Genomic DNA, 16,482 nt, shown 5'->3' on the forward strand with positions numbered 1-16,482 from the left:
ATGGTATGATGCCTATTGCTTATACAACAGTGCCACCTAGATATGAGCAGTTAATACTACATCAGTAGCAAAAGTGCATTCTGGGTAGTATTATGACGTCAGGCTCCTTATCAATGCACACACCCATCCAACAATGATTGGAAGTTCCAAACTCGGAGGTCGTGTTCATCTGATAAGTTTTGGGTTAAGAAACCAGTTACCAGGAGAAGAAAAAAAAAAGGAAGGGAAACAAAAACAAACAAACAAAGAAACATTTGGATTATAGATCTCTGGAGAATCATTTGGATTATGGGGAAAAACTCTTGAGAGCTGACTGCCCCAAGACTCTGCACATCACTTGACCCTTGGGTAATGTATATTTTTGTTTTATGTAGTATTGATCTAAATTAATTGGCTTGATACTTAGTCAAATACCCGCTCATTTGCGGACGTGTAACGTTAGTTGCTACATCAGTATTTTCTCTGATTTCAGTTACGATGCATTTAACTGAATAAAGGGGATAATATTGGAGAAACTCTCTGTTGGGAATCTTTATATTCCCTAGTTTGACATCAAGCCAATAATTTATAAGTTTTGTTGCAATACTACGATTATCTGAGTTTGGTCATCAATTTTTTGGGCGGAGCAAGGGCTCGTATCTGTCATCTTCTTGATTGAGTTTTCCGCATAATCCATTGATTGTATATTCTCACAAATTTAAAGCTGTATTGCATAATATTCTTGTGTTGGTTGAGTATTGTTTTGTTGGCTTTATATAGTGATGAATTCTGGGTACTGCATATCATTGTATATTATTAAAATATGTTGATTCATTTTTGATTGTATTGTAAACTATTGTATAATAAACCATTTATATTTTTGCATAGACGCTGTACCCGGTTTTACTGATTGCACAAAATAATCAGGTTCTTGATCGAACTCGTTTTGAGATGATTATGTCCATCTCCCGGATCAATATCATTTGCATAATTTTTCTTTTGATCCGCTAAATATTATTTTTTTCTTTATATAAAGCATTTGCTTTATATACCCGACAGTAATGACATGGGTAGGTGGGCACATCATCACTGCAGCACAGTAAAATGAGAGGTGCAGCTGGGGATTTATCAGAGCAATAGTGATTCTTTTATTATTTATGTCATTCCACATCTTGGCCCAGGAAACCCCTTTAATGGTTAGTTCCTATAGATTACATACAGTATGTCCCATATTTATAGGTGCATTTCTGTATATCCGTACATTCTATACAATAACAGCAAAATTGTAATCTATTTAGTAATTACAAAAAAATGTAATGGAACAAAATAAATTACCATAAACACATTTTAGGAGAGGAGAGAGTCAGCACAGTTCAGTGTGTTAATCCAGAGTAAACCAATTCAGTCAGAGACAGCGCAGTGTTAGAGGAAGCAGAAATATGTGAGGCTGACACCCTAGACACCCCTGGACCGAGGAACCAGCCAAGGGAGGCCTAAAGGAGGAAGTAACAACTACAAAAAGCAGACCAGATAATAGAGAGGTGTAGAGCAAGACCTGTAGAGGTGAGCAGTCTACAAAGGACTTATTTGACTCTATGGCACCAGAGTTTAGGAGTTACCTCAGATGCATGAGCACACACTAAATACAGTCTGGCCCACCTGTATGTACCTCCACATCCCACAGTGGAAGAGTGGATAAGCAACCTGTCCAAAGAATGGAGCAGAGGAGTTTGCCTGCCGTTAGGGAGAACTGCACTGTGGTTACCAGAAGTAAGGTCTACACCCTGTGCCTGGATGCTTGTGTGTACTGTCAGCTAGAGAAGTCCAGGATAAGGGAGATTGCCTAAAACATCTAAAGAGACACTGGTTTGGCCTATGGTTATCTGTGCAGCTGTGAGACTTGTGCCATCTGAGGAGACTGCATTTCTGTGTAACATCAGCCGGTCCATAACAAGTGAGACCTGTCCTGAATTTTCTGCATCTGAAGATTCAGTAAAGAATTGTTTTTTGTTTAACCTGGACTCATAATTTATATCCTACATTTGCACCGAAGGGTGCTGTTGTCACAATGAAAACTGAGACCCTGCCTTGCACGGTAAAAGGTCAACATCAAGGGCACCTCAACCACTATCAGGCAGGAGGACCCCAGAACCAGAGTGTGCTCCGAAGGGAAGAACGGGTGCACCCTTCCCATCACTGCAGGAAGCTTCATAAAACCGTGAGTACGACTACTGTACCAATCCGGTCACCCACACTCACATGCGCCCCTGCAGCCCGGTAGCTGCAAATATACATAAAAAGAATACTGTTGAGGCTTTTAGTCAGAGAAAATCCTACATTCTCTACAGCTAATCCTGTGATTCAGCGTGCATTGAAGATAAGATTTAAAAAACAGAAATCCATTTTTAAAATATAAAGGGGTGTCTTCAAGCACTGTTAGGGCACATATATTTACAGCTTGCCTTGCACAAATTGAGCCTTCACATAGCTCTGTAATGGGAAAAATAAAAAAGTTATAGCTGTTAGAATATGTCAATGCAAAGACCAAAAAATAAAGGGTATTATTTTTATTAAAGTAGTAAAACATAATAGAAAGTATATAAAGTTGGGATACTTTCAGAATCATACTGAACTGCAAAATAAGGACATCATTGCATTTTTAGTAAACAGTGAATGCTGCGAACACAAAAAAACATGGCCGAAATTTTCTTTTTCAATTTCACCCCACAAAAGAATTTATATCCCATTTTCCAATACAAGCTGCAGTTAATTTAATGGCGCCATTTAAGAATACAAATTTTCCCACAAAAAAAAAGCCCATATATGGCAGAAACAGAAAATGAAAAAAAATATATATAATAATTACTGGTCTTGGAAGGTGGGGAGAAAAAAAAAAGAAAAAGCAAAGACTAACATTGACTGGAAATGGTACTTAAGGGATTAAATGAGAAGCGTTATGTTTGGAGAAAGGAAAACACTGCATTACAGCATAAAAACCTCATCCCATCGGTGGTAGTAGTATCCTGGTTTGGGCCAATTTTGTTGCATCAGAGACAGGATGGCTGGTCATTGGTGTTGAATGAGTTGAAGTTAAAGTTAATGAAGTGGAATTTGATCAGAATTTCAGGAAAAATTTGATTCGCCACTAATCCGAATTTCCTCATGTTTCGTGGTAACAAATTAGATTTTTCTAAAATGGCTGCTGCATGTTACAAAGTGAAAGTAAGAAGCCCGGGAACGAGGGATCACCCATAATGCTGTGCAGCCAGCCAAACAGCAGATAGCTAGCCCTTGTGATCTCACAGTCTGGTCATTGCCATTTTACAGTGACCTGAGCATAGGAACAGTCATGAAAAATTCTAGGGAAAGTGTTTTACAAAGCTTTTAATAGTATAATATGGGATAGGGACAGTTCAAGGACAGTATAGGGAGATCATAGGGAGAGTTTTCAGGGAGGGCATAGGGAGAGCATAGGGAGACGGCAGCACAGTGCAGGCTCTGTAAGCTGAAGGGATCCATAGGAGACAGTGCAGTTTTCATCAATCCTTTGTGTAGGGCACAGAGATATCTAATTGAATGGTGTCTGCCTCGTTTAATAGAAAAACTATTCTATTACATCTTGATTCTCAAATTGAGGTGAATAAGCTGTCTAATATAACTGTTATTGGGGTGCCCACCTTCTATAATAGATAAACAATTCTAATACACCTTGATTCTCAAATTGTGGTGAATAAGCTGTGTAATATAACTGTTAGTGGGGTGTCCACATTGACATTGAATAACTTATTTTACATATACAGTTACCATACAGTATGTCCAACAAAGAGGTGCCAGGGCACTCTAAAGGAACAGGCAGTAGCAAAAAGGTTTCTGGAGTTAGCAGAAGTAGCAGTAGAAGAAGGAAGGGGGGAGGTGGTAGCAGCAGTCACAGCAACAGGTCAGAGCTGCCAGTGTCATCCAGCAGTCATGTTTTGATGACCAATCCCACTGTCCTGGAATGGATGACATAATTTCAACCGACATCAGACACCCACAGCCAGGAGTCTGTGGGTTCAGATAAGACCACACTTAGTTGGCATAGCCCAGGAACAAACTCTGTGCCCTCACATGTCCTGAACCTGCCTCTTTCCTTTGCTGCTTCCTCTGCTTCCTGTAAGGGTGCAAGTAGAAACGATGAGAGTCATGTGGGAGCAGGTGTTGTGAGCGGCCAGGGACGTGGCCAGGAGACTGGTGAGAGTGACATAAGTGACGAGCAGACAGTAGTGGATGATGATGATGTAGCCGATCGCACGTGGGAGCCGGGTGAAGAGGGGGCTTTATTATCATCATCATCAAGGGGGTGAGGGTGGCATCTTACCCATGAGACAGTGGCAGGGTGGCAGCATTCCGCTGACTGAGCAGGGTGCAAGCATTGCCATGAGCCAGCAGAGTGGCAACAGTATGAGATCTGGAGCTAAACGTGCCGGGGGTAGACCGTCTGCTACTCAGTAGCCAACCTGTCTGGAAACAAGTAGCGGTGCATGACTTCATAGAGGCATAGGCAGGCAGTCATCACATAGTGGTGGGGTATTTTCGCCAGTGTGACTGTATGTAGGACCTTTGGGCAGAAGGTGAAGCGCGGCAAGGGTGCCAATGTGGTATAGCCTGATGCATCTCCCAGGGGCCCCAACCCCTTCTCCATCAGCCAGGGCTCCACCACCTTAGCAGAAGGGAGCTGTGTTTCCTTCCCATTGTCTACTGCTCCTTATGCTTCTCCTCCTACTCCTCCTCATCATGCATTTTGCCGGCAATCGATCACTGAGGCGATTTCAAAGAGACAACAGTATGATTGCACTCATCTAATGCTGCAAAAGCTGAACCTGCTCTTGGCCAGGTTGCTGGTACTACAGTCCCTACCCTTTCCATGTGGTTGACTCTGCACATTTCAGAGAACTGATGGCCTATGCCGACCCAAGGTGGAGAGTCACTACTTCTCTAAAAAAAGCTGTACCAGCGCTGCATACGTACGTACAGCAGAAGGTGGGCCAGTCCTTGAGCCTGTCGGTGTCTGGTACAGTTCACATCAGCGCTGATGTGTGCAGCTATAAATATGGTCAAGTACAATGTATGTCCTTTACGGCCCACTGGGTAAAGGTGGTTCCAGCCCAGGCACACCAGCAACTTGCCCAGGTGATGGCAATGCAGCCTCTGCGTTCTCATGCTATGATTGCGGCACTAATGTCTGCCTCCTCATCCTCCACCTTGTCTTCAGCCTCCACTGTAGGCACAGTTCAGAGTGCTCCTCCAGCATACCACCTATGCAGAGCATGGCGGTGTCACTCTGTTCTGCACCTGGCCAACCTGGGCGAACGGAGTCACACCGGGGAGGAACTGCTTAACATCATCAAGTCAATGGGACACATTCAAGTCAATGGGACCGCTAAAAAATGTGGAGGCACACAAGATTGTCATCCGCGTCCGTTTTTTTCCTATCATTTGCATGGCAAACCTATCTTAGACTTTTTTTTACTTTTCATTATGTCTGGTGGTCCTCCAAAAATAAAGGAAAGAACATTTTGTGGAAGGACCTGAAGTAAACAGTTCATGAGTGGAAACCCATCAACATAACAGAGTTGAAGCTGTTTTTGCATGGATGAATGGGCTAATATTCCTCCAGTCAGATGTGCAGGACTAATCAACAATGTTTAGTTACAGTTATTGCTGTACAAGGGGGTGACACCAGATACTGAAAGAAAATGTTCACATACTTTTGCCACTCACGGACATGTGAGATTGGATCATTAAAAAAAAAAAAAAAAATGACCAAGTCTAATATTTTGGACTAATTTTGCCATTTTTTACCTTAAGGACCAGGCCATTTTTTGCTAATCTGACATGTTTTACTTCATGTTTGGATAATTTTGTAAATTTAATTTTCTTTTTTGGGACGTTAGAAGGCTTAGAAGTCTAGAAGCAAATCTTGAAATTTTTTTCAAGGCTTACATAATATAAACCACCCATAAATGGCCCCATTTTACAAACTACACCCCTCAAGGTATTCAAAACTGAATTTACAAACCTTCTTCACACCCTTTAGGTGTTCCACAAGAATTAAAGGAAAATGTAGATGAAATTTCAGATTTCTTTGGGCAGATTTTCCATTTCAATCAATTTTTTTCCAGTCACAAAGCAAGGGTTAACAGCCAAACAAAACTCAATATTTATTGCCCTGATTCTGTAGTTTACAGAAACACCCCATATGTGGTCGTAAACTGCTGTACGGGCACACGGCAGGGCGCAGAAGGAAAGGAACGCCATATGGTTTTTGGAGGGCAGATTTCACTGGCATAATTTTAAGTTGCCATGTCACATTTGAAGACCCCCTGATGCACCCCTAGAGTAGAAACTCCAAAAAAATTACCCCATTTTGGAAACTGCGGGATAAGGTGGCAGTTTTGTTGGTACTATTTTAGGGTACATATGACTTTTTGATCACTTTGTATTACACTTTTTATGATGTAAGGTGACAAAAAATTGCTTTTTTACACCGTTTTTATTTTTATTTTTTTACAGTATTAACCTGAGGGGTTAGGTCATGTGATATTTCTATAGAGCAGGTCGTTACGGACGTGGCAATACTTAATATGTCTACTTTTTTATTATTTATTTAAGTTTTACACAATAATATAATTTTTTAAAACAAAAAATAAATAAATCATGTTTTAGTGTCGCCATAGTCTGAGCGCCATAGCTTTTTTATTTTTTGGGCAATTGTCTTAGGTAGGGTATCATTATTGCGAGAGGAAATGACGGTTTGATTGGCACTATTTTGGGGTGCATATGACTTTTTGATCGCTTGCTATTACACTTTTTGTGATGTAAGGTGACAAAAAATTGCTTTTTTTACACAATTTTCATTTTAGCTTTTTTACGGTGTTCACCTGAGGGGTTAAGTCATGTAGTATTTTTATAGAGCAGGTTGTTACGGACGCGGCGATACCTAATAAAACTTTTTTTTTTGTACTTTTTTTGTCATACTCTGGGACTTTTAGGGGTCTGATCCCCTTTAAAATGCATCACAATACTTCTGTATTGTAATGCATTGGCTGTAAGTGTATTGCACATTGTAATACACTTCAGCCTGCTTGCCTCTGAGATCCAGGGGGCTGGATATCACAGGCTGTTACGGAAGGCAGCCACGATGCCTAAGGAAGGCATCGGACTGCCTTCCCTGCCATCGGGTCCCCGTCACAGCAGCGCAGGGACCCGATGGCAGCTCCCTCCCTCTACAGACATAACCCGTGACGCGGTCAGCGCTGACCGCGGCACATCAAGGGTTAAATCGGTAAATCGCTGGCATCGGTGTTTTCACCGATGCCGGCACATACAGCAGGGGTCCGGCTATCAGTGACTTCCGGACCCCTGCCACCGATTACCATGAAGTACATGTACGTCACGGGTCTTTAAGTCTCGGCCAGATATGACGTACATGTACATGATGGGTCCTTAAGGGGTTAATTTGGTTATATTTATTTTTAGGACTTGTGTGGAAATCTGATGCAGAAAAAAAAGAAAATTCTGAAGGTTTCGCACCACTGTACATTAATCAACAAATCCTTGAAGGAAAATGTTTAGACTGTCAAAAAAATTTTCTGCAATGGAAATCTTTATTGCTAAAGTGGGTGGAGGATTGCTTTTGAATTATTTTCCGATTTAAAATACTAAAGAAAAACCCTTTGCACACAGACAAGGCAATGCAGGAGTGACTTCTGGGAAAGCCTATGAAAGCCCTGAGTGGCCCAAGCAGAGAAAAAAAATAGCTGTGTATCCTAAAAATAGCTGTGTATCCTAAAAGCTCGAGAGGTTCTGCATATCCAAAAAAGGCTGTATTTTCTGGAAAATGCACCTTAACATAGTACTGAATAAAAGGGTGTGAACATATATCTGTAAATGTGATTTTTTTAATTTTTTTATTTGCACACATTTTATCATTTTACCATATAGTGTGTAAAATGGGCTTTTATAAAGTAATGGCATAATACTAGTATATGCCATCACTTTATGATTGGTATGGGCGCCAGGGCCGTCTTTGCCGCAGGGCAAAAGGGGCAGCTGCCCCGGGCCCAGTTGCTCATGGGGGCCCTGGCGGCTGGCCCAACTCGCGACTCTGACTCAGTCTCTATCTATAATCTAATATGCAGAAGCGCTTCAGCGCAGCACAGACAGTCTACTCATCACCACAGATGTCTAGACAACTTGAACTTACAGCGCCGAAGGCGAAGCACTTCGGCCCCCCGCCCCCGTCACTCACGTGGTAAAAGGGGGTGTGAGTGTCTTGTGTGAGTCATCACCGCAGCCTGGTGAAGCGCCACGGCGGAGCAGGCAACAGCAGGGACTAAGTCCCCGCCTCCGGTCCAGAGGCTAAAGGGATTGGCTGGCGGTGGTGAGTGAGTCACACACAGCCTCACGTGATGTGAGTTGTGACCACTTACCAGACAAGAAGTCCAGACCAGTCTCACTGACCTGCTGACCTGACCTACCTAATAGTACAGACAGTCAGGCAGCCAGCCAGAGTCGACCTGCCACTGCCGCGCCAGGAGGGGAGGACAAGACTGAGGAGGAGGTAAGCAAAAAGCAGTGGCACGCTGCGCATAGGCATTATATATATATATATATATATATATATATATATTGACTTTATTTTATATTTGAAGAAACCGGTCAGGACTCAGGTCACCAGATCCGACCATTCATAAATTTGTGGGGTATTATTATAGAGAGCCCCAGGCGACAAGGGCAGGGGTTGGGTTCTTCTCTCTGTCTGACTCTGCTGCTGAACTGTGGCCTGGGGCCATCACTTGCCACATTTACTAATCTTTGCTCAGGGGGTCCCTCATGGTGTGGACTGGACTGGTCATTTTCACTAAGGAATAGTTTAACCATTTATGTGCAAAAGAGAAAATAAGAAGTCAGCTCCAATCAGATATCTGCACATAGACCAAGACTCTGGGTCTATGCAGATATCTGATTGGAGCTGACTTAGTGACCTCTTTTTTTCTCTTTTGCACATAAACGGTTAAACTATATTCCTTAGAAAAAATGACCAGTCCAGACCATGAGGGCCCCCCTGAGAAAAGATTAGTAAATGTGGCAGGTGGTGGCCCCAGGCCACAGTTCAGCAGACAGAGAGAACTCCTTTGTCTCTCTTCTCTCTAATAATCCACCAGTAATTTAAAGCGAACCTTTCACCTTATTTTCACTTTATAAACTAGCAACAGTACCTTATAGATTATATTGAGTGTGTTGTTATCCATGTTAGTGCCGCTTTCCTGCGCTTTTTATTCATAAAAAAATCGTCTTATAAAGTTCTCATTTCTGCTCCAACAGTCACGCAACAAGTCAAGGGGGTATCCCTTCCCTCTCCTCTGGCCGTACCGCCCCTGCCCTAACGCCGCCTCTATGCTTTGTAATTGACAGCCGGCTCAGTCGCCGGGACGGCGCTTCTGAATCCTGCGCATGCGCCGTCCTCCTCATTCGCCGCGCGATCCCGTCTTTCTGGCGGACACAAGCGAGACCATGTAACAGAATCGCGCATGCGCCGTACGCGATGCCTGCCTGTCTGCTCTCCCTCCCGTGCGCGCGCTCCATTATCTTCATAAAATACCTTCGGATTATTAGAACAATGCTCCGTTCATGATGATCACTGGCTTGCAATCTGCAGCAAGTCTACAGTGATCACGTGGGGCACTTGGAGCCTGAAGATAGTGGAGCGCGCGCACGGGAGGGAGAGCAGACAGGCAGGCATCGCGTACGGCGCATGTGCGATTCTGTTACATGGTCTCGCTTGTGTCCGCCAGAAAGACGGGATCGCGCGGCGAATGAGGAGGACGGCGCATGCGCAGGATTCAGAAGCGCCGTCCCGGCGACTGAGCCGGCTGTCAATTACAAAGCATAGAGGCGGCGTTAGGGCAGGGGCGGTACGGCCAGAGGAGAGGGAAGGGATACCCCCTTGACTTGTTGCGTGACTGTTGGAGCAGAAATGAGAACTTTATAAGACGATTTTTTTATGAATAAAAAGCGCAGGAAAGCGGCACTAACATGGATAACAACACGCTCAAGATAATCTATAAGGTACTGTGGCTAGTTTATAAAGTGAAAATAAGGTGAAAGGTTCGCTTTAAATAACCCCATTAGTGGGGGATTATTATAGAGATGGGAGACAAAGGAGTTGGGTTCTCTCTGTCTGCTGAACTGTGGCCTGGGGCCGGCCGGCCACATTTACTAATCTTTGCTCAGGGGGGCCCTCATAAATATAGACCCACATGGTGTGGACTGGTCATTTTTTCTAAGGAATATAGTTTAACCGTTTATGTGCAAAAGAGAAAAAAAGAGGTCACTAAGTCAGCTCCAATCAGATATCTGCATAGACCCAGAGTCTTGGTCTATGTGCAGATATCTGATTGGAGCTGACTTCTTATTTTCTCTTTTGCACATAAATGGTTAAACTATTCCTTAGTGAAAATGACCAGTCCAGTCCACACCATGAGGGCCCCCCTGAGCAAAGATTAATAAATGTGGCCGGCCGGCCCCAGGCCACAGTTCAGCAGACAGAGAGAACCCAAACCCTTTGTCTCCCATCTCTATAATAATCCCCCACTAATGGGGTTATTTAAATTACTGGTGGATTATTAGAGAGAAGAGAGACAAAGGAGTTCTCTCTGTCTGCTGAACTGTGGCCTGGGGCCACCACCACCTGCCACATTTACTAATCTTTGCTCAGGGGGGCCCTCATGGTGTGGACTGGACTGGTCATTTTCACTAAGGAATAGTTTAACCATTTATGTGCAAAAGAGAAAATAAGAAGTCAGCTCCAATCAGATATCTGCACATAGACCAAGACTCTGGGTCTATGCAGATATCTGATTGGAGCTGACTTAGTGACCTCTTTTTTTCTCTTTTGAACATAAACGGTTAAACTATATTCCTTAGAAAAAAATGACAAGTCCACACCATGAGGGCCCCCCCTGAGCAAAGGGTGACACCAGCCATAGCAACGCCACTGCCTCTATCTGTAAGTCGCTGGAGTGCACGGCAGGCTCGCTTTTCTGAAGGAAGTGGAACTCTGAACTGTCTGAACTCTGAACGGCTGTACAGTCAGTAGTGGCATGTGACACATGTGGCAATAATAATGTGTCACCCGTGTCATGTCATGTGTGATGTGCATCCCAATTATGCCATACATACGTGTGCAGATACTGGTCCTGAACTCCTGTGAGGCTGCAAGGCAGGGGTGTGGACCAATCATGAGACTGCATGTAGAGGGCGTGATTGCATGCTAGGGTGTGGGAAGGCGGGATCCAGGGGGCCCAAGGAAATCCTTGCCCAGGGTCCAATCAATATTAAAGACGGCCCATAATGGGCCAGACCTCTGGGACTCTTGCCTATCCTGGAAATGAGGACTGTAGTGGTGAATCCCCTGCCTCTACTAGCCTGTGCAGGGAACTGCAACTGGCCCTATTCACTTCAATGCAAGACATTGAGGGTTCTAGGAGTAGGACCCCCACCTGATTTTAAGGCGATTGTATATCCTACCAATATACCATTACTTTATAAGATAGTAAAACCCTTTAAAAAAAGAACTGTCACCTCCCTGACATGTCTGCTCTAGTAATTACTCGCATTCTTCATATAATAACAATTCTGGAGCATCGTTTCTTATGACTCTATGTTGTAATTGTATGTAGTTTTTTGGTTTATATTATGATGTATTTTTAGCCGTATGTACCAGGGAAGGTATATGGATGGCAAAGGCTTAGCAAGGAACAGGGCTAACCACCCTGTTCCTCCCCTCTTGGTCAGAGTGGGCTGGTTTGCTTCTTGCCAGGAGGGAGAGTTCCAGAGAGACCGGACTGTGGAGAAGAAGCACGTCTAAGCTCCTGCTCCTTAAAAGGATTCTCCAAAGAGAATGACAGCCAAGGACAGCCTCAAGTAAATCCTTGAGAAGACAGACAGCAAAGTGACAGCAAATTTAATTTTTTTTGTTTTTACGGTGTTCACCTAATGGGGTATATCATATGATATTTTTATACAGCCGGTCGTTACGGATGCAGCCATACCAAATACAGTTACTTTAAAAAAAAAAAGATAATTCAGTTTTTTAGGATTTTACAATGACTTAGAGGAAAGGGGCACTTTTTTTTTTACATCTAAAACTTTTAATTTTTTTTATTTTTATTAAACACTTGGAAGACCCTGCAGCTCCTACAGTCTCCCAGGCCCGGAGGTCACATGATCACTGGGGCTGGAGCAGGAAGCATCATATTGCTTCCTATCTGTATACACAGTGCTCATTCACAGTCCTAGGTTCGCATCCGACCAAGGACAACATCTGCATGGAGTTTGTATGTTCTCCCTGATTTTGCGTGGGTTCTCCCATACTCACAATTCGTCACCATTAAGGGCACCCCAAACCACCATCAGGCAGAATTCTGTGAGTACTAATTATGACCACCGTTTTTTGCCACTATCACTCCTATTGTCTCCTCTGCCCTCCTCCCCTGCGGCTAGCTGCATTATCTCCTATCCTGAGGATAGGGGAAAACTTGAAATTACCAAAATAAGCCCATTAAGGGTGTATATCAGTTTTATGCAACTGCTGAGACTGCTGAATAACACACGTTATTGAATGCCCGGAGCTGGTTCCTTAGGTAGAGTAAATTGGATTCTCTACTCAAAGCAAATAAAATTGAACTGGATTCCAAAGTGGTTGAAATATGAAGTCTTTATTGTGCACACACAATGCGCTTTGGAACTGGAAAGAGGATTTTCCTGAGGAATGAACCTGCCCTGTTCCAAAACGTATGTCCAGTACAATTTTCTTTTCTATGAGCAATGCCAAAAACGGGTTATTCTGCACACAAAGAACCAGAAACTTCACTGGCAGCTGCACAGATCTCCTTACCTGATTATTGAACACAATGGCCCACATGTGAGTACACCAAGGTTTTGTTTTGTAAATTGCAGCAAAATGTAGGTCACTTTGGTGAATCTAGGTTTGAAGAAATTATCTGCACCTAGGGGGCATAGCTTAGTGGAAAGGGGTGTGGCTTCAGAGGAAAGGGGGCATCTTATATGTGACATTAATCTGTGCCAAAACCGTGCCATAATTCTGACATAACATTTTGTCTTAAATTAAACCAACCAATAGTTGGCATATACTTAGACAAAGGTGTCTCCCCCTGGACCAAATCTTACAGCATGAACCCCTGTGATAAATCTGGTGCAGGTGTAGACAACCTAAGCTTGGGCCATTTACAGCATCAGTAAATATGCCCCAATCAGAACTGTATAACTCTGTGTGGTGAGCTCCCTCTAGTGGTGGCTCTATATAGCGGTTTTGGCAGTAGCTAGCAGTTCTGAGTTGGCAGTGTTGGATTGCCGTTCCTTTGAGCCAACAGGGTAAATAGTTCTGACAGCCCACCCTGTATCTAAAAAAAAATATAAATGCTACATACACCTTTAATTGCATTATAACCTTTGTTCTTATCATTTCACACACAGGACAAGTTTATTTGTGAATATCCGTTCCAAATGGGGTTGTCTTCTGCTGGACTTGTGTCTGTGACCACCAGAGGATCCCAACGATCCTCTTAATGGCGAACCCCTGGCAACTGGTGTCACGGCCACTACGATGGGTATTCCAAGAATAACCAAAATATAGTTAATAATGAAACATTCTGAAGTTGATGCTTCTTTAATTTAATTTTTTTTACACAGTAAGCTCTGGAACAATCCAGACAGATGTTGCTCTCAGGAAAAAAATAAAATAAAATTGCATTCAATAATAAGTGAACAATATACAGTAGCTGGTCATGCGGCTTTACACGGCATTAATATTTTCCTCACTAAATGTATAATGGTCACATAAAGGAATATCCATTCACGGTTAATCATAGAAAGCACAGATACAGAAAATGTGGTCGTCGGATACACGGAGATGTACGTACACACAAAAAACGTTCTTCAGTCCAGCATAGAATGGTTCAGAATTTCAGATATGTCCAGTACGTATTTTATTTACAAGACTTAAAGCAGAAGGTTGCTGAATAGGATAATATGCAGTAAGCTCCTACGCTCGCTCTAGTGGTAACTGCAGGTAGCCAGCATTTTATCATTTAAAAGAGGTTGTCCACATCTGTGAATGTTTAAAAGAAAAAAACAACACCTTACTATGGTGTAAAATAACAAAAAAAATGAATCCCTACTTTACTAATCTCATGTTGCGCCGATATTGACATTTCCCTTGTCCCCCGCTGGTCTCTGTTCTCCTCGTTCCATTGAAGACATGTCAACACAACATGTGACCGCTGCAGTCGATCACTAAGGGGCAACACCTCAGTGGTGTTGACACGTCACTGCTGCAGCCAGGGATTAGCGGTTTTATGTTGTGTCGACACATCAGTGCTGAAACAGACCAAAAGACCAGAGACCAGTGGCGGGAAAGGGAAGCGTTGGCACCAGAAGGGCAGGGGATTATTAAAAGGGTAGTGCAGTGCTATGATATTAAATACCTATCCTCAGGATAAGTCATCAATATCAGATCTGAAGGGCAGGAAGCAGGTAATTATCTTTCTCCTCACAGGTCCCACTGGCTGGGGGTGGGATTTAAAAATAAAAATCATGGGCAACCCCTCTAAGATATTTTACAAGTTTTGACTGTCCAATGATCCAGACAATTCTTTAATCTACCTGATTCCACCACCTGTTGGGTCATGTTAATACCTAAACAAAAGAACCTCCGGGGCATACATAAAAGAGAGGTGGCCCCAACTCAGAGATAGAAAAGGGAACCATTTAGGGTTTTGCCCCTTCCCCAGGACAGAAGGGCCCTCTATGACCCTTGGGCCATTTCCCCACCCCTTGGTTTGCTAACAATGCAGTTTCTGGTGAGGGAACTCCTGTACAAGTTCTTATCACCCAACCGGAATGGATATGGGGGTTAAACAAAGTCTGGGTCCCCACTGTTCTAAGGGCCCCACGGCAGCCACTTGGTCTGCCTTAGTGGATCATACACCCTTGATATCTTCATTAGTGTGTCTGTACATACATAAATATCCGCAGAATTACATTTTATTCAGTACAGAATTTAAAGCCATTTGCATAAAAGAATAACATTTAAAAAAAAGAAAAAAAAAATATATACCCTTGTGCTTTAAACATTGTCCATGTATCCTTGCCGGCATTTGTTTGCAAAGTGAAACAGCTACATATTTTCTTAGTATAACCAAGTTCCGTTGTAGTGTTGTCCAGGGCCTCGCCTTTCCATGGTATCCATATGTAAACATACCTGACATTGGATGTGATGTATAGGAGATAAATGCCATATACAGTAAAAGAATCGGGCACAAGGCTGGTTGCTGTTTTTTTTTTTCTTTCCATTTTTCCCTTATACATAGAAAACAATCTGGCAAGGGGTTGTTATCCACTTAAGAGTAGAGGAATGACTGAGAAGGCATTCACTTGCAAGCAAAGCTTGATTGACAAGCCAGTGTTTGGTTGAGACTGTACGTTTTGGTAGAAATCATTAAAACTGACTTGTGCTGCTTGGGTCACATTGTAACAATCGCACAATTGAAGGATCACTTTTGGCACCTTTGATAAATTCTTCAAGGGATAATTTACCTGAAAGGGAAAAAATGGTGAGTACATATAACAGAAATAGATTTTAGTTGCATTAATCCCTGTACTTTGACATCACAGATTTTTTTTTTATCCCTGTACTGTGACATAACTGTGTTTATTATCCCTGTACTGTGACATCACTGTGTTTATTATCCCTGTACTGTGACATCACTGTGTTTATTATCCCTGTACTGTGACATCACTGTGTTTATTACCCCTGTACTGTGACATCACTGTGTATATTATCCCTGTACTGTGTGACATCACTGTGTATATTATCCTTGTACTGTGACATCACAGTGTTTATCCCTGTACTTTGATATCACTATATTTATTATTCCTGTACTGTGACATCACCATGTTTGTTATATCTGTACTGTGATATCACTATGTTTATTATCCCTGTAATGTGACATCTGCCAAGAATCTCAAATTTGCAAAATAAGCGTAGCATTAGCACCAGAATGTTTTCTATAATTATGCCATTATTGTACTTTATTTGATTTGCAGAGTGCTGTTGCATTGTCTTTTTTTCTTTATAATGTGACATCGCTATATTTATTTTTCTTGTAATGTGGCATCACTGTGTTTATTATCCCTGCCCTGTTAAATAAAAGAGAGGCAGGCACCGCTGTCAAATATAACAGATGGGATGCTACATATGTGAGAAAAAAAATGAATTGTGAAGAATTGTCACAATACCAAAATTTTGATTCAATTTCGATACCATAATAAAGTATTGCGATACTTGATACCATTCGATACCATTCGAAAAAAATAAAACACCAAAAAAGCTGCGTGCACTTCCGGCCCATAATCGAACAGTCCTATCTTATTTTTTGG

The 16,482-nt window shown here is 42.5% G+C and overlaps 1 protein-coding gene across 2 annotated transcripts in view; it reads right to left on the minus strand.

The window, feature by feature from the left end:
- Positions 1 to 15,389: 15,389 nt before the first annotated feature.
- The window catches only part of HPCAL1 (hippocalcin like 1), a 180,420-nt gene continuing 179,327 nt past the window's right edge, over positions 15,390 to 16,482 (minus strand). For both annotated transcript variants that reach the window (XM_040427470.1, XM_040427471.1), the window contains exon 6: positions 15,390 to 15,639. In XM_040427470.1, coding sequence (XP_040283404.1) covers positions 15,542 to 15,639 — 98 coding nt within the window. In that variant the 3' untranslated portion in view covers positions 15,390 to 15,541. The remainder of the gene's footprint in view (positions 15,640 to 16,482) is intronic.

Source organism: Bufo bufo, chromosome 4, assembly GCF_905171765.1.
Source record: "Bufo bufo chromosome 4, aBufBuf1.1, whole genome shotgun sequence".
Classification (NCBI taxonomy): Eukaryota; Metazoa; Chordata; class Amphibia; order Anura; family Bufonidae; genus Bufo; species Bufo bufo.